Below are 25814 nucleotides of genomic sequence, written 5' to 3'. Positions count from 1 at the left end.
AATAAAAGGTGGACTTTAGTGCAAGAATCATATCAATACAGCACCATCTACATATTTTTCCATACCTTCACAGCATATTCCATATTGGTTCCCTTGTGAACACAACGCTTACACACAGAGTATGAACCCACACCAATAGATTCTCGCAGCGTGTACACGTCAGTAAATGCAATGTTCTTATTAAGCATCTTTGTGGAGAAGGGAATAAAATAAAGATAAGACAAGTACAGAAACAACAGCTGATATTTTAACAGGACAATGCATTACATATACGTACAAGGCAACACACATAACAGTGCTATAAAAGTGAAGACCTGGTACAGTGAATTACTGTGTATGAAAAAGAGTCACCTTTGGTACAGATAGTGAAGGAGAGGTAGAGGATGGTCTGTCTTCTCCACCGGAAGGAGGAGCCACAAAGCTAAATCCACGAAAGAGCTGATGAGCTCCTGCACTGGGGGGTATTCCAGGAGAATCTGTTAAACACAAGAGACAACTTGTCTGAAGTGACATCTTGAGGCTACAATAGTCCATTTTGGATGACACCCGATTAGGCCACTTTGCCATCAAGTTATATTTGTTACCGGTTACTTTGGTTTAATTTATTTCAGCTATGAAAACATAGTATGTGTATATGTTTAAGTAGTACTATGGAAAATGTAGCAGGAGCAGCTGGAACACACAAAGGTGTTTAGGAACATGCATAACTCCCAGATAGACAGGAATAGCATTGGAGTATAGGGTATCCAGAACATGCAAGATAGTAACTCCACAGAGTTCCACCTATAACAAAATATCACTGCTGGATGGATAAATTCCCTTCAGCAGCATTTAAGAAATCAGTGAGGACTGGAGTCTGGTAATTGAGAAGGAAATTATGCCTCCATTCTGAGTGGATGTCAGGAGGTTCCTAATGGGGATTGCAATTGCTCTGAAGTAAACATGGGCAATCTACTGCTTCTACTACAGGATTAGTCTTCATGCTAATACAAGCAGGAAACGTGAGTATGACTGACAGGAGAGCAAGGTCAATAATAAAGAACAACATTTCTGGATTAAGGAAACGAACACTGTGGGGTTGATCTATTAAAAATGAAGAGTGCAAAATCTGGTGCAGCTGTGTATGGTTGCCAACCAGCTTTCATATTTAAGCCCTTGTTCACATCTGAGCGACTTATCATGCGATTTGACAGGTCAAATTGCATGACAAGTCGCACCCTATTGCACTGTTCAAATCGGAGCGACGCCGACTTTGCATTGCTGCATCGATTTGAAAAAGTAGCTCCTGCACTATTTTTGGCAATTTTGGGTACGACTTGCATTGATATCTGTGCATAAAACCGCGCGGATGTTTTCCAAGTCGCAGTGACATGTGGCTTTGAAATCGTGCGCTTTTTAGATGAAGTTACACGTTTTCAAAGCCACAGTCATTGTGAGCAAGTTCTTAATATCAAAGCTTAATTGGACAAGCTGAAGTTAGAAGCTTATTGGATACCATGCACAGCTGCACCAGATTTTGCCTGCTTCAGGTTTAGTAAATGTATAATATAAGAAAATATATTTATAATATACATAAAATAAGTTTTAATTTTGTTTTCATATCAAATCTGTCAATTTTCTTTCACATATTATATAGCAATAAATATATCAATAGATGTCTTAAATCGATAATTGAACAAAGACATAGATACACATAAAGGTGTCCACAGGGGTAATACAACATTCACTCAATCCAGTTGGTTTCACTGAATGCTGCTGCTATGCACCAATGTCTATAGGCATCTTTTAAGTTAGATTTTTTTGTTTTTGTTTTATGGTTTGAAGAAAAAAAATTTGTTCTATAACACATTCCAGATTATGTATATTGCTAAAACATAATACCTATTCTTTCACTGAGGTTCAAATAAGTCAGTTAAAAAAGACATGGCAATTAGCATTTATATTAGCACACAACTTTGGTGTGGGGAAGGTGGGGGGGGGGGGACTTCAGTACCCTGGATGTGTGCAATGTGTTTCAATACTAGCAAGGTTAATATATACTGCAGTAATCACTTTAAAGTTAGTTTTTTTGTGCCATGAAATCCAAATTGTTTTCTTGCTTATGTTGCTAGTCTGATGTTGCTCATTGTTCATAATAGGACACCAATTTTTTACCAATAAAAGATACTGACCTTTTGGAGTGCGCGAAGTAAACTCTGTGTCAAAGTAATAGGTATCATCTGGCTGAGTGACAGCAGGTTTGAAAGGAGGACTAATCTCTCTGCGGTACAATTTCTGTTGGAATAAACATATACAGAAACATGTAGTAGACTTTATTAAATAAAAGTTGCTCCTAATTCTAATCATGCTAGAGGGACCCATTTATAGTTTCTCAATTTTTTATAAATTCTTACCGCAGAAAACAAGGACAAGCCAACCCCTTTTTTACTTTATTGTGTATCAACACCATTCAAAAAATATTTTTGACTTTCTAAAATAACTTGGCCACTAGATGGCACAGTTCTAGTGTACACTATAAATTACAAATTCTAAATCGTACAACATGCATTAACACGTATTCTATAAAATGAGATCATTATTTTTTAGACAGTCAAATGGTTTTAGATAGCCACATCTATATACTAGTATATGATCTTGATCTATTGATTACTGTATGATCCTGTGTAATATAAAATGTACTAGTTTTTTTGATTACTTTTTTTTTTTTTAATTCTCTTTGTTTATGAACACAGTTCAGCTCTTCATTGCTGTATCCATCTAGATGCTTTTCCTTGTATATTAATGGAAAACAACTTCTCTGAGTGTAGCAAACACCAAGCCATCTTGCACAAGGGAAAGCAATGGATGAAATATATGATTTTAATAAAAACATGTATAAGCCAGCCCAAAGGCAGAATATTTGTTATCAGTGAAACGGATAAGAATTAAATGTATCCGAGTACGTTCTGCCATGGCCAATCATTCCCCTTTCAAAAAACACACAAAATGTACAGTGTAGGGAAACGGAGCCTTTACTGAATATGAAACTTACATTCCAGTCTATCGTAGAGAAAAATGGGTGACGTTTTATCTCTTCTGCTCCTTCTACGCCGGATCCTTGAAAACAGAAACATGCAATATGTTGGCAATCAATGAGAAAGTATGGCACAGAAACAAAATAAGCAGATAGAAACCCTGCTGTTCTACAAGGCAACACATTTAAAAAAAAAAAAAAAAACTCACCAAGCCTATTAACAGGGTTTCTTTTGAAGAGTGCACGTAACAAGCCCTGTGCTTCACTGCTTAGGAACTGGGGCATTCCCAATTTGGCTCTAGAACAGAGACAGAATGTACAGGTCTGTGAAGTGAAACCCCATTTTAATTCATTTGACAATATGTCTTAACTAGAATCTGTGCTCACTGCCTTACAGAAACCAGATTTAAGCTTTCATTCTTTAAATGTAATTTTTCAGTGCAGATTAGATCTGACTGGTTGCTTTGGATTAATACAGACAATGGTTTTCTGAGATGGGTTGATAAATAAATTTGGCTGCCTATACAGTCCAACAACTTTCCTTGTATGGTTCTAGGACTGGGAGGATATAGCACACTATCTACAACTCAATGCGCTATCCCGGGGGTCTCTAAACTTTCAAAACAAAGGGCCAGTTTACTGCCCTTCAAACTTTAGAGGGGCAGGACTGTGGCCAGTACTGCCCTTCAAACTTTAGAGGGGCAGGACTGTGGCCAGTGGGAGTAAAAAAAAAAATGACATTGTTGGAAATCAGTGGGAGGAATAGTGCCCCATTGTAGGTGGTCTGTGGGAGGAATTGTGCCCCATCGTAGGTGGTCAGTGGGAGGAATAGTACCCCGTCGTTGGTGGTCAGTGGGAGGAATAGTGCCCCATCATTGGTGGTCAGTGGGAGGAATAGTGCCTCGTCGGTGGTGGTCAGTGGGAGGAATAGTGTCCCATCGTTGGTGGTCAGTGGGAGGAATAGTACCCAGTTACAAGAGACTGCCACCTCCTGCAAAGAAGCTGCCCTGGTAAGACTTTTCTGCTCCCAAGGAAGCTACACCAGAAAGACTCCTTCTCCCACAGAAAAAGCCTAGCAAGACTTCTGTACTCCTACATGCACCTAGTTCCCAAAGAAGTTGCCTTGGCATGACTGGCAGGCTCCAAAACTAGCTGCCCTAGTAGAACTGTTACACTCTCAAAGAAGATGCTTCAGTAAGACAGTTGCACTCTCAAAGAACATGCCTAGGCAATACTGCCCAAGACTGGCTTACCACTCTTCCACAGCCTAGTAAGAGTGCTTTATTCCTAGATACAGCCATGGCTATAGATACTGAGAGAGCACACAGAAGTTGCTTCTAGTGTTCCTGGTCCTGCCAACTCAAAGAGCTGCATTCACACGCATCTTCTATGCTCCGACACTTGACCTCTGATGACACCCAGGAATGCTGTAGTCTGTGTAAGCTATGAGGTGAATAGGCCACTTCCCTGCATACTTCAGCAAAAAAAAAAATCGAACGTGTGTGCAAGCAAGTGGATGACCACCCTGTACAATGTCTCAAGAGACTGGATCTTATATGTTGGCAAACACTAGTCTACTTTATTTACAGGCTGTAAGGTTTTCATCTTCACTTTAGAACACATTACCATGAAAAATATGCAATTTGACTTGTGACATATGGGTTAGTAAGCTGTCTATAGGAGGTTTGATAGCGGACAAAGCAGAAAAAATAAAATAAGCAATTTAAGCAGTGAAACAGAACTGTCTGTGTGTGGAAGATATCAGCACATGCTGTGTGCTCTCTAATAAACACAGCCACAGCCAGGTCAGGGTTTTGAAACTCACTACATAATATGGAAAGCCAGGGGAGGATAAAGACCCACCTGGTCCTAGCCAGCTTAGCTCTGATCACCATCCGTGGGCTGCCGGGCTGACACCTGTGCTGCTGCCACTAGCACTCGGACATCAGCTCCACTACGCGGTCCTACCCAGAGGCCTCCGATGTACAGTCAGGCAGCATGAATTGCAAGGGACGGGGTCAGAGCTTCAGTGGAGCTAACAGCCCTGCCTGCTCCTCCTTGCTTGAGAATTTTGCAACAGCGCGCCGATGCCGGCTGTCCCTGAGTGCACAGTGGATGGACTGTCACTGGACCAGTGGATTTGCAGCACTGATGGGGCTCCCGATTTGTGAGCAGCGTGGGCTTATGGGGCGGCTGCTTTGGGCCACAAACCAGTGACAGGGCCCTGGGCAGCTGACCATTTTGCCCCTCATTAAGGACGGCCCTGTATACAATGTTAGCTGCAGAGCTCTCCGGGTTCAGAGTGATGGCACTGTCTCTAGTGTGCCAATCCAGGATGGTTCAATTTGAAAGTAGGCACATGGTAATTCCTCTGTGGACATTCAGTTCTGCCAATGGTGATTTCCAGGCTTGAGTGCTGTGTCAAGCATTGCAGCTGCTGCAGCACAGCATTGTCCCCATATACAGAGCAGTGGAATGACTGCTTATATGGTGTAGAGCAACCATGCGCAGAGCCTCAAGGCAGTCGCACCAAACAGTCAGAGCATATCTTGTAGCATTTTTACTGGATTTTAGAGAGAAAAGTTGACACACTGTGGGAGGAGATCTAAAACTGGTGCATTCAAAATCTGGCTTAGCTGTGCATAGTAACAAATAAGCATCTAGGTTTTATTGTCAAAGCTTAATTGAAAAAGCTCAAGTTAGAGGCCAATTGGCTACTATGCACAGCTGCACCAGACTCTGTTGCTCCAGTTCTAGTAAATCTCCCCCTGGGTGTCTAGGAAAAGGGAGAAATGGGGAGAAGAAAAAAGAAAAGGGAAGGTGGGGAGCAATGGCAGGGTCGACGGATCAAAAAGTCAGATTTCCATACAAGAGTTCTCAATTTAAGAGTCATTTTTTTTGAAAATGCACAACATTTGCCTTGTTGGATGCCTGGAGGTCGAGCTGTTTTGCCTTCACAGGAGAATGCAGGGCTGCGGGCATGGCCCAGAAAAATGCGGGGCCGCGGGCATGGTACAGGAGAATGTAGGGCCGCGGGCAGGGTACAGGAGAATGCAGGGCTGCGGGCATGGCGCACGAGAATGCAGGGCTGCGGGCATGGCGCACGAGAATGCAGGGCTGCGGGCATGGCGCACGAGAATGCAGGGCTGCGGGCATGGCGCACGAGAATGCAGGGCTGCGGGCATGGCGCACGAGAATGCAGGGCTGCGGGCATGGCGCACGAGAATGCAGGGCTGCGGGCATGGCGCACGAGAATGCAGGGCTGCGGGCATGGCGCACGAGAATGCAGGGCTGCGGGCATGGCGCACGAGAATGCAGGGCTGCGGGCATGGCGCACGAGAATGCAGGGCTGCGGGCATGGCGCACGAGAATGCAGGGCTGCGGGCATGGCGCACGAGAATGCAGGGCTGCGGGCATGGCGCACGAGAATGCAGGGCTGCGGGCATGGCGCACGAGAATGCAGGGCTGCGGGCATGGCGCACGAGAATGCAGGGCTGCGGGCATGGCGCACGAGAATGCAGGGCTGCGGGCATGGCGCACGAGAATGCAGGGCTGCGGGCATGGCGCACGAGAATGCAGGGCTGCGGGCATGGCGCACGAGAATGCGGGGCTGCGGGCATGGCGCACGAGAATGCGGGGCTGCGGGCATGGCGCACGAGAATGCGGGGCTGCGGGCATGGTAGAGGAGAATGCGGGGCTGCGGGCATGGTAGAGGAGAATGAGGGGCTGCGGGCATGGTAGAGGAGAATGAGGGGCTGCGGGCATGGTAGAGGAGAATGAGGGGCTGCGGGCATGGTAGAGGAGAATGATGTACCATGCCCGCAGCACTGCATCTTCTGTAGTATGCCTGCAGCCCCGCATAATGGCAGGTAGTGTGGCTGTAGAGCAGTCTCACTTACCTGTTCCTAAATGTGCCTTAGGATTTAAAAATGGCGCCGCCCGGCGCCAACACGTCACCTCGCATGCACCGCCGCCGCTCGGGAAAGCCCGCACATGTTCGGCTATTTCTGGAAATAGCCGAACGTTTACGGGCTTTCGGCTTTCCCAAGCGGTGGCGGCGCATACGCAGTGTGCATGTCAGGCCGGCCGCTGACCTTTTTTTTTTTTTTTTTTTTTTTTTTACTTGAGCAATAGCCGAAGAAGAGAAGAGGCGGCTGGGGGCCGCCCCTCTCTAAGTGCCGCCTGGTTCCCATGGTAGGGCCAGGCCTGGAAGCAGATGAGCAGAAGTTCCACATTTGGGTGGAACTCTGCATTAAATGTTTTTAGTCACCTTATTGAGTTTTCTTTATTGACGCAGGCTATTGTCAACTATTCTGTTTTTGGTTGTTTAGAACTAGCTTGCTATTGGTGGATTGTGCAGCTGGGGATTTTCAAAAAAATCTATTATTCCTAAAGAGCCTCGTCAAACGGTCCATTTGAGATGGCTCCATTAAAGGGTATACTTCTTTTATGACACACTGATACTCCTAAAATGCAGTCTGCTAGGTGTTAACATCTTCTTTGTTTATGGAATCATGTTCATATCCAGGTGATATTCTGTACAGCGCTTCACAAGTCTCCTGAAGAAGCCATATTTCTGGTGAAACATGTTGAGCAGAAACCACTGTACATACATACATTATGACCGCATGATATTTTGGTTGATGGTTTTTACAAAAAATGTTTGATTTTATTCTTGGAATATATAGAATAAAATTTATACGATTTTATAAATATTTTGAAATATTTTTCTTAGCACCTTAAAATCCCTTTTGTGCATTTTCAAAAAATGTTTATTTAACTTTGGAATGTGGTGCTCTTATCCTTGAATCTTTAGCAGAAATTCAAACAAATTCCAATATACCCAACGTGTGTTGTGTTCCTCCGTCTTGTGCCTGAGGGCAGAGGTCAGGTGTTTAATCTGTTGAATATTGCTCACTCTGGCAAACCACTGACACCGTGGGGATTGTGGTTCCCACATGCTGGGGATGCATGCCCTGGCGGCATTCAGATGAGGCTTCAACAAGGACTTACAGTATCTTTTACTGGACATAGGAGTTAAATTAAGAAGTACTGCAGCTAGCTGGGTGACCAAAAAGAGAATTGTCCGAAAGTTTGTGAACGATCTGCAGGACCGGTTGCCAAAAATGGCAGCGCTTTGGACAGCCCCAGAAGATGAGTAATGTGCCAGCATGGGAATGGCATCGCCAGCACAACAGGCAGTGCTGAGGATTATGCTGGTATTTAACTGCAAGTAAAATACCGTATGAGGAGGAGAGAGATTTCCGTAAGGGCTCATCTCCCAGACAACTGTCTACAAATAAAGTAGGTTGTTTGAGGAAACCGGTATGGTCTGGAAGGGTCTGGAGGAAATGAAACAGTTGCAAAATCTTCCACCTACCCAGAACAAAAGGCGTTGAGTGATCCATACAGGACTAAAGGATGGACCCATCTCAAGAGATCAAGAAAGGCAGAAGCTCTAATCAGATTCTGGTCTGACTGCAGCTAAAAGGCTTTATCAGTAAAACCTGGAATGAAGTCTGAGTGGCCAATAATAAGCATCAGCGGCAAGGGAAAGCCAGAAGTCTCTCATATAGTACTTACAGAGTTCTAGTAAAGTGGGTTCGTGCAAGGGACGTGGAAATGATAGTCAGAAGTATCGAACCCAGTGCTGTATCTTAGCACTATTGAAACTTTTATGTACTGTGTTAGAGGTTGGAGATTTTTTTTCCTATTCTAGCACTGTGGCACAATCCCTCTTTAAACCAGTCTATTCAGATTCTCATGGTGATTAAAACCATAATGGCTTTTCACTAACGTATAGTTACAGCTGAAGGAACGGAGCGCTGACATGTTCTGGGTGAATTTTGAGGTACACACACTATGCATTCTTTTTTCTGCCCTCTCAGCCTGGAAAAAGCACTGTCTTGCGTAGGCTCCTGCTTCTATAGTACCTGTGGATCGCATTATCGCAAGTCTGCTTCCACTGATTTTCTGTAGAACCCTAAGATATCAGTTAGAGTTGTCTGGCATTATTGCTCATCCCATTTTGGCAGTGACTCAAATTTGTGCTACAACATCAGAGTAGATTAACTCTTATAAAAAAAAAAAAGACCATTGTTCTCCCCACCTACATCTTCTCACTTATCTATTTTTCCTGTCATTTTTGTTTTTCATCTTGCTGCTATAACCTTCACAACTTTCTCCAAAGCTGTGCAGATTTATTTCTGGTCTTTGTCTGATTTAATGTTTTAACTAGACAACCCTTGTTCACTCCTCTGAGTTCCTTCCGCAACTTTTTTTTGTCAGTGTCCAAACCGCCTGTATACGGTGGCATGTCAGACTATTCTGCAATCCACCGTCCTTAAATGGACTCCAAGGAAAACATTTTTATGCCAAGTACAAAAATCTTACTTTTAGAAAGCTGCAACAAAAGTTCATACACATGAAAGGTTTTCTAACCTTCCCGCCCAAGTACAAAGAGGTGTGTGTGTGTCCATTGCCTGATTTTACATGGAGCCAATCAATTTTAAAAGAACATAATTCAAACATGTAACCATGCTCTAAGGCAATGAGATCACCTAGATCTTGAACTTACTTTAAGATTAGTGTCATTGTTTCTTTTCGATCTTTCCCCTGGAATGGTAAGGACCCTGTAAGCATTTCAAACTGGGGGAAAAAAAAAAAAAAATCACAAGTGTTAATGGCTGAAACTGTAATGCTCTCCAGTGTAAACACACATTTTCTTTTCTGGTTACATTCATGCTGGGTGTATTTGATTAAACATAAGCCTAAGTTAAAGTGATAATAAAGGCATTTTTTTTTTAAATAATAAAACATGTTATACTTAACCTGCTCTGTGCAGCTGGTTTGCACAGAGCAGCCCTGATCCTCCTCTTTTCTTGTTCCCCACCGGAGCTCCTGGCCCCTCCCTCCTGCAAAGTGCCCCCAGACAAGCAGCCTGCAATGGGGGCTCCCAAATAGCTGCTCTGTGTGTCCATTCACACAGAGCCATGGATTGGCCCCACCTCCTCTCTCCTCATTGGCTTACGGGCTGTGATTGACAATATTTGAATTGTATGCCTGCTATGTAAATACAATGTGTGAATTCGTAAATACAAAAGCATAAAAACCTCTACTGTATAATTTTATTTGAACAGTATAATTTCAGTTAAATTTGGAATATATAAAAATAATATATCAAATTAAATACTGGAAGGTATAGCACGCAGCACAATTTTTAAGCAACTAAGCAAGTAACTATGTATTGGCTATGTAATGAATGATCAGGAAAAAGCAGTATTTTGTATCATACTTTACATGCCAAATCTTACCTGTGAATTAGTGCTTATAAAGACATTGTTCTTTCTAAATATCACTCAGAAAAATTCTAATACTGTACAGTAATGACGTTATCCTTTACCTAAGCCTATTTTTATAAAGTGTATTCTTTCAGTATTTGGGGTACATATAAAAAAAAATACCTGAAAAAGGCATTAAAGTGCATTCCACCACGATTCTGACACTTTCAATGTATATTGTGCCACGGTAAAATAAATGGATTTTTGTAAAATCTTACCGTAAAATCCTTTTCTCTTAGCTCATTGACAGACGTAGTCCTCGGTGATACAGCACCTTCGGGTTATGTTGCCTCCACAGGAGCAGGACTAGAGAGGAAATTAAAAAGCTCTGGCCACACCCTAGGGGCAGTCCCAGAGGGTATATCCTCTCTCTCTCTGCCTCAGCAAATCAGTTATGTGAAAAAGCAATCTTTAGAGATTTTAACCCAACCCAACTCAAAAAACAGAGGGGCGGGCACTACGTCTGTCAATGAGCTAAGAGAAAAGGATTTTACGGTAAGATTTTACAAAAATCCATTTTTCTCTAGCGCTCATTGACAGACGTAGTCCTCGGTGATACAGCACCTTCGGGACGTCCCAGAGCAGTATCACAAATGAGGGGTGGGAAAATGAAAATCAAATCCCAATCTAGAAGGCCCAGCCGGTGCCAACTAGAAGTTTACAATGCTCATCCTTAATGATGAGACTCAACAAAAAAGAGAAAAATTTTTTTTTTTTTTTTTTTCAAACAGAAAAAACCCTCGAGGTAGACCACCGGTCTCCTCAAATTGCGGCCTGCAAAACCTTGCGGCCAAATGAGGCATCCGCCGATGCCGTCACATCAATTTTATAGAACTTTGTAAAGGTATGTACCGACGACCAGGTGGCCGCCTTACATACCTGGACCACTGACGCCTGATGGCGAAAGGCCCAGGAAGTACTGAGCGCTCGAGTGGAGTGCGCCCTAACAGGGAACGGAGGACTCTGACCCTTAATAGAATAAGCCTGTACCACCGTTTGTCTAATCCATTTGGCAATGGTCGCGGCAGATGCAGGCAAACCCTTTCTGGGGCCATCCGTGATCACAAAAGTGAATCCGTCTTACGGAATGATTCCGTAGCTTTCAGGTATACCCTGATTGCCCGAACCACATCTAAGGAATGCAACGCATGTTCCCGATGATGCTTGGGCTGAGGACACAAGGAAGGTAGTACAATATCTTCATTCAGATGAAAATCTGAAACCACCTTAGGAAGAAAAGATGGCTTAGGATGAAGTACTACCTTATCCCTATGAATCACTAGGTATGGAGACTGGCATGATAATGCAGCCAGTTCTGACACCCTGCGTGCAGAAGTGATAGCCACCAAGAAGGCCACCTTCTGGGATAAAGTAAGCAAGGGAATCTCCCTGATGTTTTCAAAGGGAGGTTTCTGTAGAACCGACAAAACCAAATTAAGATCCCAGGGCGGTAAGGGCGCGCGGACTGGTGGAGCCAGGTGCCGCACCCCCTGGATGAAATTCCGCACCAAGGACTTGGTAGCTAAAGGCTTCTGAAAGAAGATTGCTAATGCTGAAACTTGACCCTTGATGGTGCTCAAGGCTAGCTTCTGCTCAACCCCTTGTTGCAAAAAGGCCAATATTCGAGTCACCGAATAGGTACGTGGAGGAAATCCTAAAGATTCGCACCACGCAATATAAGTCTTCCATGTGTGATAATAGACCTTGCTGGAAGTCGCTTTCCTTGCTTTAATAAGGGTAGGAATGACTGAAGTAGACAAACCTCTGTCCTTCAGTACTTGGGTCTCAATGGCCAGGCCATTAAAACCAGCGACTGTAAAGCATGATGGTAAATTGGTCCTTGAGACCACAGACACTCCCTGAGACGAAGTTCCCACGGAACGTCTGCGACTAGCATGTCCAAGTCGGCCAGGCCGGCTTGAGGAGGCCAGCCTAGAATTTCTAGGACCACTGGCGCTGATAGAATCTGAACCAGGCGTCCCTAGAGGTATCTGGCCCCGACCATCCGAGAAAGTCTGGTCGTTTTCTGTTCCCACACATTTATCAGATACCTGATTGTTATCAGGAAGGGTGATCTTTTCTGGTTGAACCTCAGGGACCGAAGTCACCCGACTAGAGGCTACTTGGCCTATCTGGTCAACCAGATCCGATTCCTGTGAGGTATAGGGACTAATCTTAGGAAAAGGTAAAGGAAAAGATCTATTCAGGGAACGGTAACTACCGCTTCCTGTAGTACTTAAATGTTGGAAGGGAAGAATCGCACCGGTAGTAGTGGTTGATGCTCGATCTAATGTCCTGAATACCGGTGAAAACGTCCCCCCACCCTGAAACCGGGTGGGGGCGCACCTTCAGGCTGTGTACTCCTTTGCTTCGGGTTTGGCTGGGTTGGTCCTCTGCTTGTCCGACCAGCCCTTCTTGAACCCTCCTGGAGGAGTCTTGCCTTTCCCGCTTGTACCAGCCGGGCGCCCTTTATGGGCGGTAAAGAAAGGTCCTCGCTTGTTGCGAGGTCCCTTAGCTTTAGCAGCCTGTGGCAAAAAAGTGCTCTTGCCCCCAGTGGCATCCTTAATGATTTCATCTAGGTTGGCCCCAAATAGACAATTCCCCTGAAAAGGGAGATTTGTCAAGGTCTTTTTGGAACCTAGGTCAGCTGACCAGCATTTTAACCACAGCACACGTCTGAGGATGACCGCTGACATAGATGCATGCCCTAATAGGGGAGTAGTGTCCAAGGCTGCGTCACAGATAAACTGTAGCCCTTGTATAATCTGTTCCATCAAATCAGATGTCTCCTGGGGAATATCTTTTCCCCTAAGGTCTTGGCGTACCATTCTCGCCCATTCCGTAAGTGTCTGGGAAACTAGACCAATAACAATTACTGGTCTAAATGCTGACCCTATCAGAGAGAAGATGGTGCGGGACTCTGCTTCCATCTTTCGATCCACCGGATCCTTAAAGGACGAAGTGTCCTCCACTGGGATAACCGTGGCTTTATTCAGCCTGGAAATAGGTGGATCCACCACTGGTGGTACCGTCCATTTCTTAATGATGGATTCCTCAAACGGATAGCGTCTAGCAATACGCTTGGAAATAGTAAAGGTACGTTTAGAATGCTCCCATTTTCCTTTAATCTTATTACCGAAACACTTGGGTACAGGAAAAACCTTCACCGTTTTGATGGGCTTGTTAGTACCAAAAGGAATCTCTGTTTCAGTTGCCTCTGCCGGTAAAGCCTCAAGTTTTAAGGTTTCCTGCACTGCCACAACTAGTGCGTCCACCAATGCTTCTTCCTGAATTATAGCGGGAGAAGAAACGTCCTCCTCACTGTCTGAGGGGGCTTTACCTGAGACAACAGCCCTTGCAGAGGGACCTGCAACTGCAGTGACCATCTCTGAATCTGAGTCAGAGGTGTCAGATAGTATAGGGGTAGGCGGGGGTCGCTTCCTTGACCCTCGTCCCTGACAGGCTGCCTCCACCCGAGCCACCATAGACTCCAAAATTGCTGTAAATGACTCTACACTCTGTGCACCGGCGGGTCCCGTGGCCCCCTCGAGGGAAACAGGTGGGGGAATATGTGTGGCAGGGTCCATGATAATTCCAGTCACTTCCTGGATAATATAATTCAAAAATAAAAAACTTTTTTTTTTTTTTTTTTTCAGACCCCCAGCGCCACAAAAAGCCCCTTAGTGTTACCTGCTAGGGATCCCTATCGATCAAGAGAGAGAGAGATAGACCCCCAGGCTCACCACTTGATGCTCAGAGTTTAACTGCAACAGGTTACAGCGCTGTCTTGACAAACAGGAAGTCTTTTGGCTGGCTGCCCAGGAAGAAAGGAGGCGGCTCCGCCCCTCTGCACGCCTTCCGGCGCCTCCCCTAGCTCCACGAGGTGTTTGGATCACCTCAAACATGGCCGCCCCCATGCTGGAGACACGAGGCTACGCCAAAATGGCGGCTCGTGCGATCCAGCAAAAAAAATTACGGCGGCCTGTACTGAATAGCGGTGTGCTGCAGGGCACACAACACTCTCTTGCATGGGGATTTGGCGTGGTTGGCGGTACCGGCCCTGGCGGACCGCATGGCCATTCGGGAGGCCTGCTAATAGCTGGAGATCTGATTAGGAAGGCAGTCTACATATCCGTGGCTTCTGACTGGTAGGTAGCTTATATTTATCACCGTAAGATTCCCAGAATGCCACTGATTACAATCTTTTTAACATGTATACAATTAGATTGTTAGCTCCCAAACCAAGCCTCCTGGCTTTTTGCACATAAAATCACACTCAAAGTAGGAGGATCTGTGTCATTTATAGGATAGAGAGGGACTCTATCTTACCATACAGAGAGGGGCCCGCGTTCACCACAAGACCCGTCAGGGGAAAAGGGGGAACATACTACTCACCATACCGGAACCAGGCGGGCACCAACTCCTGACAGTACTCCTCTCCACCGGGGCGGGAGGGCTGTCGACCGATATGGACGCCGTGACTCATGGTCTTTGGCGTTTCAGCGAGACGTTTAACTCGCGGGGTCAGTCCTTTAATGGGACTTTGTCGCGGCCGACCCAGCGCGGAGCTATGGCCTGCACGCGCTCGTAGGCTGAACTGGGGTGACCACCGGATCTCAACATCCAGCCCGTCGCCCAGTTCAGCTTTCTTGCTTGAAGATCTCACAGGAACACTGGAGAAAAAAGCTGTCTAAAAAATCTTTTAAGAAAAAAATCTTGCCAGGACCTAAGATCCCAGCAAGGTATCTAGGTCCTTACTCCTAACTAGACAGAAAATAACTGATTTGCTGAGGCAGAGAGAGAGAGGATATACCCTCTGGGACTGCCCCTAGGGTGTGGCCAGAGCTTTTTAATTTCCTGTCTAGTCCTGCTCCTGTGGAGGCAACATAACCCGAAGGTGCTGTATCACCGAGGACTACGTCTGTCAATGAGCGCTAGAGAAAAATGCATTTTAGGACTTCCAAATTTATAAACAGCAACCAGGAGAAGGTAGTGGTGTGGTATAAAAATTCACTTTTGCTTTTTAAAAACGTTCTTAAAAATCTCAGGGCCCATTTCTACACACTTTTTTTCCCCCCGTTAACTAAAATCAAAAAGAACCCTCTGTGCTTACCAAAAACCATATGTATCAAGATTATTTTTCCACTAGTTTTGCATTTTGCTAAAGTATTTGTCACTACTGGTAGCATGAGGAGATACCTGGAGCCTATAGAAGGTTGCACAGGTAGGCCAACTCCTCCAGGATGGCCCATCAATATGTGCCATTGCCAGAAGGTTTGCTGCATCTCCCAGCACGGTCTCAAGGGCATGGAGGAGATTCCAGGAGACAGGCAGTTATTCTAGGAGAGCTGGACAGGGCCGTAGAAGGTCCTTAACCCATCAGCTGGACTGGTGTCTGCTCCTTTGTGCAAGGAGGAACAGGATGAGCACTGCCAGAGCCCTACAAAATGACCTCCAGCAGGCCACTGGTGTAAATGTCTCTGACTAAACAATCAGAAAACTTCATGAGGGTGGCCTGAGGGCGAGGGCCCAATGTCCTCTAATGGGCCCTGTGCTCACTGCCTGGCACCGTGGAGCTTGATTGGTATTTGCCATTGAACACCAGAATTGGCAGGTCAACCACTGGGGCCCAGTGCTTTTCACAGTTGAGAGCAGGTTCACCCTGAGCACATATGACAGACGTAAAAGGGTCTGGGAGAAGCTGTGGAGAACGTTATGCTGCCTGTAACATCGTTTAGCATGACTGGTTTGGTGGTGGGTTAGTGATGGTCTAGGGAGGCATATCCATGAAGGAACGCACAGACCTCTACAGGCTAGACAATGGCACATGACTAACATTAGGTATCAGGATGAAATCCTGGGACCTATTGTCTGACCCTACGCTGATGCAGTGGGTCCTTGGTTCCTCCTGGTCCACGACTATGCCCAGTCTTATGTGGCGAGAGTATGCAGGCAGTTCCTGGAGGTTGAAGGAATTGATACCATTGAATGGCCCCTACGCTCGGAAGGATTTGCCCCTTAATGACCAGGCCATTGTTTGTGATTCGGCATGGTGTTACTTTTATGGACAATTGCGCGGTCGAGCGACACTGTACTCAAAATTGAGTCCTTTTTTTCTCACAAATATAGCTTTCTTTTGGTGGTATTTGATCACCTCTGCGATTTTTATTTTTTGCGCTATAAACAAATAAAGAGCGACAATTCTGAAAAAAAAAAAAAAGAACAATATTTTTCACTTTCTGCTATATAACATTCCCCAAAAAAATTCAAAATCAATTTTTTTTTTTAACATTGTAGGCCAATTTGTTTTCTGCTACATATTTTTGGTAAAATAAAAAAAATAAAAAAAAATTGCAATAAGCATATTTTGATTGGTTTGCGCAAAAGTTATCATGTCTACTAACTATGGGAAAGATTTATGTCATTTTTACTGTTTTTTTTTTTTACTAGTAATAGCGGCGATTCGCGATTTTTAGCGGGACTGCGAAATTGTGGTGGACAGACCGGACCCCTGAAATTTGACATTTTTGGGGGGACCAGTGACATTACTACAGTAATCAGTGCTAAAAATATGCACTGTTACGGTAATAATGACACTGGCAGGGAAGGGTTAACACTGTGGGTGATCAAGGGGTTAAATGTGAGCCTAGGAGGAGTGATTCTAACTGTATGGGGGTGGGGCTTGTGAAATGATCATAGAGACCTGTGATCCTATATAGAAGGATCACAGGCACTCTAATCATTCCAGAGAGAAGAATGGTCAGCTGTGTTTACAACAGCTGACCGTTGTTCTCTCTCAGCGGGGAGTGATCGCGGGTGGCAGGCGGTCCCCACTACTGAGTGGAGGCGGGAGTGCGCCGGCGCGCGCTCGCACCCTAGCTGCAGGCGCGCGACCGATATATACCTATGGCGGTTCGCGCAGGAGGGCCAGCCTGCTGCAGTATTTCTGCGGCGGGCGGTCCGAAAGCGGTTAAAATGGTTACGACTTAATCACCAAGGTAAGTACTGCAAGTGTATTCTCTCAAATATTTCCAAGGTAAGTATTAGATGTAATCACTTAAAGCCCTGGCTGTCTGTGTGGGAATACTGCACTGGTATATAAATCGTAGCTTCGGCTACATACAGTATACCGCGCTGAGCCAAGCACAGTGAGCTATGTATTCTATTATTGAATACAAAGCCTGCTCAGATTGGCAGAGTCAGAGAGGTGGGTTGATGATGTTACTCTCTCTGACTCTGCCAATCTCAGGTTAGGTGGACGCCCATGTCATGGTAGGTTATGCAGTTGTGCCATACTCTTTCCATTTTCAGATTGTAGCACCCTACAGGTAGGTGCTAGGCAAAATATAGTGGGCTTTGTCTGCATAACAGCAAAGCCATGTTTTCTTTTGTGCAGGTAGGTTGTCATGGCTACCAAGTGTGTCTGCTAAGAGGGGAGTCTCCTCACTGGCCCTGTGAGAGGGCAGTGAAGGAAACCCAATCCGATACATTCAGGCTTGTAACTACCCCAGAAGGCAGATTCTGCCGCAGAGGATGCAGGGAGTGGGTATAAGTCTGAGGGGAGTGCATGACTCAGCGTCTCAGCGGGAGCAGAGTCCCAGGAGGGAGAGAACGCTTGTCTGAGGAAGAGGATGTCTTGGGGTGCCGCCTGAGAATTCAGAGAGTTCTGAGTTTAGCTGATGGAATCCGGTGTGCCGAGAACCAGGGGAGAGCGAGAGGGGTCCAGTTCCAGGAAAGTCTACACAGGTCGTGAGTAGGGATGATCGAACGGTTCGGGTCGACCATCGGTTCGACCCAAACATTGACTGTTCGAAATTCAGCCGAATTCCAAACTTTTTGCAGAAAAAGTTTGGAATTCGGCAACCAGAACCGACCAAAATGCAATGGGACAGGAACTGGGCTTTAAAAGCCTGTGATTGGACCAGAAACATCGGTAAAAGCCAATTGAGGGGGCAGGAGGATGCTAGGAATGTGATTGGAGTGACTAGGGGGTCCAAAGGCCAATCAGTAGTGAATACGCCCCCCAGTATATAACATAGCCCCGCCAAATCTCTAGCACTGTAATACAGGGGCTGTGGAAGAGAGTGGAAGCAGTTCTGTTACTCCTGCTGCAAAAGTGTAATTTAGCAATTATTAGTGTGAGGAAAGGGATATATAGTGTAGTTAGGGTACTATATACCACTATAGTTAGATTCAATAATCTAGTTTCTGTAGGGAAAGTGTTAAGTGTCAGGGTGACCGTAGTGTAGTTTAGGGTGAACTGACTGACTGCTATGCCAGGGTGACCAAACTCTTCCATGTCAGGGTGACCGCCAGAGAAAAAAGATGATTTGTCTTAGAATTGCAGTAGAGCAGGGATGGGGCTCCGCTCCTTGTATGCCAGGGTGACCGAATTCATCCATGTCAGGGTGACAGCCAGAGAAAAAAGATAGTTTGTCTTAGAATTGCAGTAGAGCAGGGATGGGGCTCCGCTACTTTCACACCTGGGCGTTTTTGTTTGAGGCATTTATTGGGCTTTTTTGTGGATGTCTTTGGAGGCAGGCATCACATCTGAACTTCTGTGTAGGGGTTTATATACACACACACATATGTATATATACACATATATAGGTGTAAAAGTAGCGGAACCCCATCCCTGCGCTAATGAAATTATTTGCAGGGATGGGGTTCCGCTCCTATCACACCTGTATGCGTGTATATATACAATAAACGCCTGTAATAAACGCCTGCAACAACACACCTGGGTGTTTTTGTTGCAGGCGTTTATTAGGCATTTTTGGGCGTCTTTGGAGGCAGGCATGACATCTGAACTTCTGTATAGGGGTATATATATGGGATGGGGTTCTGCTACTTTCACACGTGTGTGTGTGTGTGTGTGTGTGTGTGTGTGTGTGTGTGTGTGTGTGTGTGTGTGTGTGTGTGTGTGTGTGTGTGTGTGTGTGTGTATATATATATATATATATATATATATATATATATATATATATATCCCTATACAGAAGTTCAGATGTCATGCCTGCCTCCAAAGACGCCCAAAAAATGCCCAATAAACGCCTAAAACAAAAACGCCCAGGTGTGAAAGTAGAGGAACCCCATCCCTGCGCTAAGAAAAATTATCATTTTTTTCTGGTTCTGGACATGCTACAGAGCTGAAACGTCACAGGTACACTTTTTAGACCCCCCAGACACTAAATCCAAAGAAATCTCTTTTTTTTCAATAATTGGCTCTCTATCAAAAACGACAATTTTTAAGAACTTTTTTTTTTGTGATTAATAGTCCCTGGGGCATGACCCAGAACCCTAGGCTCTTTTTAGGGGCATTTATTGGGTTTTAGGGCTTCAAAATGGTGTTTTTTGATTACCGAAGTTCGGGTCCCATTGATTTCAATGGGGTTCTGGAAACCGGACCCGAACTTTCGGGAAGTTCGGGTGTTCTGGTCGAACCAAACTTTTCAAAAGTTCGATCATCCCTAGTCGTGAGTACTGAGGATTGCCCCTGGGGGTCTGCCTGAAGAGTTAGAGGAGACCACTCCGGAGGAGGTTCTGGGATCCAGTGTCAGCTAGCTGTAAGGGGGTACCTAGGTTGAGGACCTTGAAGTAGTAGAGGGGGTACATAGTCAGTGGACCCAGAAGAGCTGAAGTAGTAAAGGGGGCGCCTGCGGTTTATTGTATCCAATTCATGTGGTATAATTTTTATTGATGCACATGTATTCACCAGTCATTTAGTGCTGCACTATTTATATATTGACTCTATTAATATCCCCTCCTTCGGGTGCGGCCGTGCGGGAGACACGTGTAGGAGAAGGAGGCATGTCATTCACCAGAGGAGCGAAGAGTTTTCCCGCTATTACTGCCACCATGGGCAAAAACCCTGCAGAGCAAATCGAGGAGCAGATCCAACAGCCCGATCCCCCCCTAGTATGGGATACCGGTGTCCGGATGGTGCCGGACGGCGGACTCACGTTGTGCACCGGAGGTCGAGAGTTCCTTGGAGTGGTATGTCCCCAATGTGCCACCATTACTCTGAGGGTGCAGGCGTGGGTTCAATGTGGGCAATGTGGCGATCTGTTAATCAGGGCAGAGAAGAGTGAGGGCCGTCCAAAGAAGCTCTCCGTTATGTGGAAGTCAGACCTTACTCAAGAAGTGACCGGGACTGAGTCTAAGTTCCTCCGTGAAGCCTTGAGGGGCATGTTACGGCTGGTGATGCACCTTGAGGCCCTGCCAGTAGTCAGTGGGCCTGCAATGTGTGAAAGGGGGACTCGGTCGCAGAGTTCCATTGGGAGGGGATTCCTGCCAGCACCGGTGACCGGAGGACATATCAACCTCAGCAGGCATGGCAGGATCTGCCCCCATTAGCATCAGACAGCCTGAAAAGCCTGTGGTAATTCAAGCTTCACCCACCAGCACAAGTAATGAGGTGATGCTAATGGTAGAGAAATTCAGAGACTTTTTGTGTGACGAAATGATCTGGTATTTCTTGTTTGTCCCTAAGCCATACAGGGACTCACTGGAGGAGAAATTACCGGAAAAGTTCAGCAGGGTAAAGACTCAGTGGAACATTGGGTGCTCCATCTATAAAGACAGAGTGGAGGTCCATCAGAGTCAAGAATGAGCAAGAAGTCTGTTCGGATCCCTCACCCTGACTGTTACATTTGAGGGCTGCAAATATTCTATTTCAAAGGAGAAGATTCAGGAGCAGAGAAAACGGAAAAAAACTGTGTGGCCGACTGGCTACCACAACTGACCAAGGAAACTTTAAAAAGATGTATTGCTGAATTCAAGTTTACAAGTGTTTCAAGTTTAAAGCAGACCCCTTGGGCCATCGGGCCAGGGTCTTTTGAAAGTCAAGTGTTGCAATGTCAGACCTTATGGGGCCATCGGGCCCGGGTCTGCTGGAAAGTTGTTTTTGTGCTAGATCCCTTGGGCCATCGGGCCAGGATTTTTTGTGGATTATAAATGGCTGTGGGGTACTTCATCCACAGTCTTTACAGATGAAGATGTTGCTACAAAGTTCAAGTGTCCAAGAACTTTGGTGGGGGGGGGGGGGGTGCCCGCTGGACCCCTGTGATGTTACTTTTGGTGGGAGGTGCATCAGTTATCATGCACCTTAAACGGTGTAATATACATGTACAGCAGAGTGTAAAGATCTATTTTTTTACAGTAATTTATTTGTAAATTAGTTTTTCCCTTTTTCCCTTTTCCAGGTTTTTGGGATACTCCTGATTTTTGGCAGAGTTTTGATAGGAGGCGGCTGCCTCAGAGTCAGAGGGACCTGACTCATTTTGGTGTGGGGTGGGTGTAGCACCCTACAGATAGGTGCTAGTTAAAATATAGTGGGCTTTGTCTGCCTAACAGCAGAGCCAAGTTTTCTTTTGTGCAGGTAGGTTGTCATGGCTACCAACTGTGTCTGAGAGGAGAGTCTCCTCGCTGGCCCTGTGAGAGGCTTCTCATTGGGCAGTGAAGAAAACCCAATCAGAGATACATTCAGGCTTGTAACTACCCCAGAAGGCAGATTCTGCCACAGAGGATTATGGGAGTGGGTAAAAGTCTGAGGGGAGTGCATGATTCAGTGTCTTTGGCGGGAGCAGAGTCCCAGGAGGGAGAGGACGGCTGTCTCTCCTGCTGTCTGAGGAAGAGGATGTCTCGGGGTGCCACCCGAGAATCCAGAGAGTGCTGAGTTGAGCTGAGGGGATCCGGTGTGCCGAGAACCAGCGGAGAGAGAGAGGGGTCCAGTCCCAGGAAAGCCTACATAGGTCGTGAGTACCGAGGATTGCCCCTGGGGGTCTGCCTGAAGAGTTAGAGGAGACCACTCTGGAGGAGGTTCTGGGATCCAGGGTCAGCTAGCTATAAAGTGGGTACCTAGGTTGAGAACCCTGAAGTAGTAGAGGGGGTACATAGTCAGTGACCCTGAAGAGCTGAAGTAGTAAAGGGGGCGCCTGCGGTTTGGGCCCTAAATTGTACAGAGCACCAGTTGAGAGTTGCAGCTATACAGAAATTCACCGCAAGCTACCTCCAGTCAATGCCAGGTTGTAGAGAGTGGTCAGAGACTTTGCATTGCAGCAGTGTCAGTAGTTTTATGCTTCACAGTCCTGAGTCTTTTGGATCTAGAGTCCAGGATTCAGCACTTCTGTCAAGTTACAGTGTGTTCCAAGCATCAGTAAGCGCTGGCTAGCGTCGGCTGGCGTCAAGGCAGCGCTAACAGACATTTTTCTGGATAAAGTCCCAAATTGTATTTAGTTAAGCCTAAAGGAGTATCCCACTTATTCCCTTCTCCCATCCCGTTTATCTACAATAAAACCACAAAACAAAGATGCCGAAGTTGTCAATGTCCCAGTTCTCACACCTAGGGTAGCAGCTCACATGGACTGTAGAGGTAACCGGTAACAATGGCAGACCCACATCAGGCTCAATGCCTGGAAAACCTGCTACAGGATGATGGATTGAACAGTGCTCCGTGGGATGTTTAAAGCTTGGGATATTTTTTTATAACCCACCCTGCTTTAAACTTCTCCACAACTTTTTCCCTGACCTGTCTGGTGTGTTCCTTGGCTTTCATGATGCGGTTTGTTCACCAAGACACTAGTGAGTAGCTATTTGTGACTAATTTCTTTCTGAATTTTATGTTCTACCTGCAGATCAGAACTAAACAGGCATGCCATTAGACAAACTATGTGCCTGGAATGTTGCAAACAGCATGGCATGCTCAGTAAACATAGGGAAAGACCCCTCAAGTATGTTCATTTTTTAGCCAGACAAAAAAACAACATTAGCACTAATATAATAATAAACGGGGAAGACAAGAAAAGATGGTATAAGAGCAATGGCTATACTGCAAGGTTAATGTTATAGTACTGCAATTATTGGTGGTTGGGGATGACTCTGGAGAGTCCAGGATTAGAATGTTACAGCGCCCAGTCATTTATAAACTCCTCAATTATTTAAAAACTCAAGATAAATATAGATGCCAGTAAAACATGTGGCTATAAACATTCCCTGCTCAAAACTGAATACTATAAAACAGAGAAATATGAGCTAATAAAATTAATAATAAATGTCAAATAGCACAATTTTATTGCTTTAAGCCTTGTTTGCATCCAAACCGATCCCTGTGGCGGAATGCAAAGAGAATGCAGTAGCCACAGGGACTCATGTAAAGGGAACTGGCCTTGACCTTACTACCAGGTGACACTTAATTTGTCAGTTCTGATCATAAGCTTGCATAACTGAGAATAATTGGTAAGCACCAATATAATAAAGTTTTGCTTTTGGGTTTAATACCGCTTTAAGTTGCTCATTCTGAACCTTGTTGAAGGGATTTAGGAGTAATTATTTCAGAAGACTTAAAGGTGGGAAGACAATGTAATAGAGCAGCACGAAATGCCAGCAGAATGCTTGGATGTATAGGGAGAGGTATAAGCAGTAGAAAGAGAGAAGTGCTTATGCCGCTGTACAGAACACTGGTGAGACCTCACTTGGAGTATTGTGCGCAGTACTGGAGGCCATATCTCCAGAAGGATATAGATACTCTAGAGAGAGTTCAGAGAAGAGCTACTAAACTAGTACATGGATTGCAGGAAAAAACTTACCAGGAAAGGTTAAAGGACCTTAACATGTATAGCTTGGAAGAAAGAAGAGACAGAGGGGATATGATAGAAACTTTTAAATACATAAAGGGAATCAACTCGATAAAAGGAGGAGAGAATATTTAAAAGAAGAAAAACTACCACAAATTAGAGGGGCAAAGGTTTAAAAGTAATATGAGGAAGTATTACTTTACTGAGAGAGTAGTTGATGCATGGAATAACCTTCCTGCAGAAGTGGTAGCTGCAAATACAGTGAAGGAGTTTAAGCATGCATGGGATAGGCATAAGGCTATCCTTCATATAAGATAGGGCCAGGGACTATTCATAGGATTCAGATATATTGGGCAGACTAGATGGGCCAAATGGTTCTTATCTGCCGACACATTCTATGTTTCTATGTAAGTATTTTGACCAATTTGGTAAGCCCTGTGGTCTCCTGACCTAGAATATGAATATAGACGTATTGTCACACACTCGTAAAGTGACTAAAGCATGTCATGCTTACCTGCTCTGTGCAATGATGTTGTACAGAGCAGCCTTAATCTTTCTCTTCTGGGGTTCCACGCGGGTGCTCCTGGTGGCTCCTCTTCTGCAAGTGCCACCATAGGAAGCTGCTTCCTATGGGGGCACTCATGCTAGCTTTATCCTGAGCCACGTTGTCTGCATCTATAGGCATGGACAGTGTGGATTAATCTCGCCCACTGCTCCATCATCACAGAATTTGACTGACAGCAGAGGGAGCCCAATCTGCCCTGTGAGGAGGGAGAAAACGAAGACAGCACCTGCTCTCAGGCAAAGCACTGGATCAAAATTTGGCTCAGGCAAGTATAAGCGGGAGGCTGGGGGAGGAATCATCTGCACAGAATTTTCTTACCTTAAAGCAGAGAATGTATGAAGGAAAAAAAACAAAATAATACCATATAAGAAATGTTAAAAATGGAAAAGCTTATTATACAAAAAGACAGACGCTTAAATATTATTTAAAGGTGATTACCATAAGCACGCCATAAGACCACCAATCTGCACTGTGCGAATGTCCCTGCCGATTCACAACCTCTGGAGCCATGTACTCCACTGTCCCACAGAATGAGAATGCTTTCTTCTCATGATCTATTGACTCTTTACTTAGTCCAAAATCTGAAAGAGATTACAGGGTGAACAGCATGTACATCTACGTGGTAGGTAGGTGAAGCATTTCAGCAAGAATATCAAAAGCAGACCTACCTGTTAACTTGATGTGACCTTCCTCATCCAGCAAAATGCTGTAATATTTAACAGATGCACAATGTTACTTAACATTCACATTTCAAATTCACCTAAGAGTGTACTTTTTTTTTTTTTTTTAAATTCAAAAACATCCAGATTTACAGCTGCACCAGAAGAAGAAATGATTAACCAGGGCTGGACAAATGCCTAGGACCAGGCAGTTAATGGACCAAAACAATTCCAACTTGTGACCAACTTAAATTTACCCTTTTCCAATTTCTTTTGAAACATTTGCTCACTTGATTCTGAAGACAACATTAACGTGTCCATGCTAGAATTAACTGTGAACAACTAATGATATAATACCCAGCCTCTCATTAGGTTTCTCCCAGGTGTTTAAAAGCAGTTACCAGCAAAGTGCAGCATATTGGTAAAAATTACACACTAAGGCTACATTTACACTGGTGAGTTGGGCCAGTGCGAATAGTAGTGGCAGGAATTAAAGATTCCTGCTATAGCTTGCAGCAACTAAGTGCGGCCACCGGCGCTGTTCTCCAGGTCACACGGGGCTGCAGCTATTCGTATCTCTCTGCACAGCCAAGGGATTTTTTGTGGTGATTGCTGCTGCACAAAGTGCATCCAGCAGCAATTACCACAGACAATTGCTGGCTG

The 25814-nt window shown here is 45.1% G+C and overlaps 1 protein-coding gene across 5 annotated transcripts in view; it reads right to left on the bottom strand.

Moving 5' to 3' along the window:
• Window positions 1-25814, bottom strand: part of RPS6KA1 (ribosomal protein S6 kinase A1) — a 261494-nt gene that overhangs the window by 21187 nt on the left and 214493 nt on the right. For 4 of the 5 annotated variants that reach the window (XM_082246058.1, XM_082246059.1, XM_082246060.1 and 1 more), the window contains 7 exons: window positions 25161-25198; window positions 24931-25073; window positions 9591-9661; window positions 3032-3311; window positions 2172-2274; window positions 352-476; window positions 66-188 (listed from right to left, as the gene is read on the bottom strand). In XM_082246058.1, coding sequence (XP_082102184.1) covers window positions 66-188; window positions 352-476; window positions 2172-2274; window positions 3032-3311; window positions 9591-9661; window positions 24931-25073; window positions 25161-25198 — 883 coding nt within the window. The remainder of the gene's footprint in view (window positions 1-65; window positions 189-351; window positions 477-2171; window positions 2275-3031; window positions 3312-9590; window positions 9662-24930; window positions 25074-25160; window positions 25199-25814) is intronic. The other variant, XM_082246061.1, reaches the window with a different exon arrangement.

The sequence above is a fragment of the Pelophylax lessonae genome, assembly GCF_965119305.1.
Source record: "Pelophylax lessonae genome assembly, chromosome: 2".
Classification (NCBI taxonomy): domain Eukaryota; kingdom Metazoa; phylum Chordata; class Amphibia; order Anura; family Ranidae; genus Pelophylax; species Pelophylax lessonae.
The sequence above is the reverse complement of the archived record's forward strand: the minus strand, read 5'-3'. Positions and strand labels throughout refer to the sequence as shown.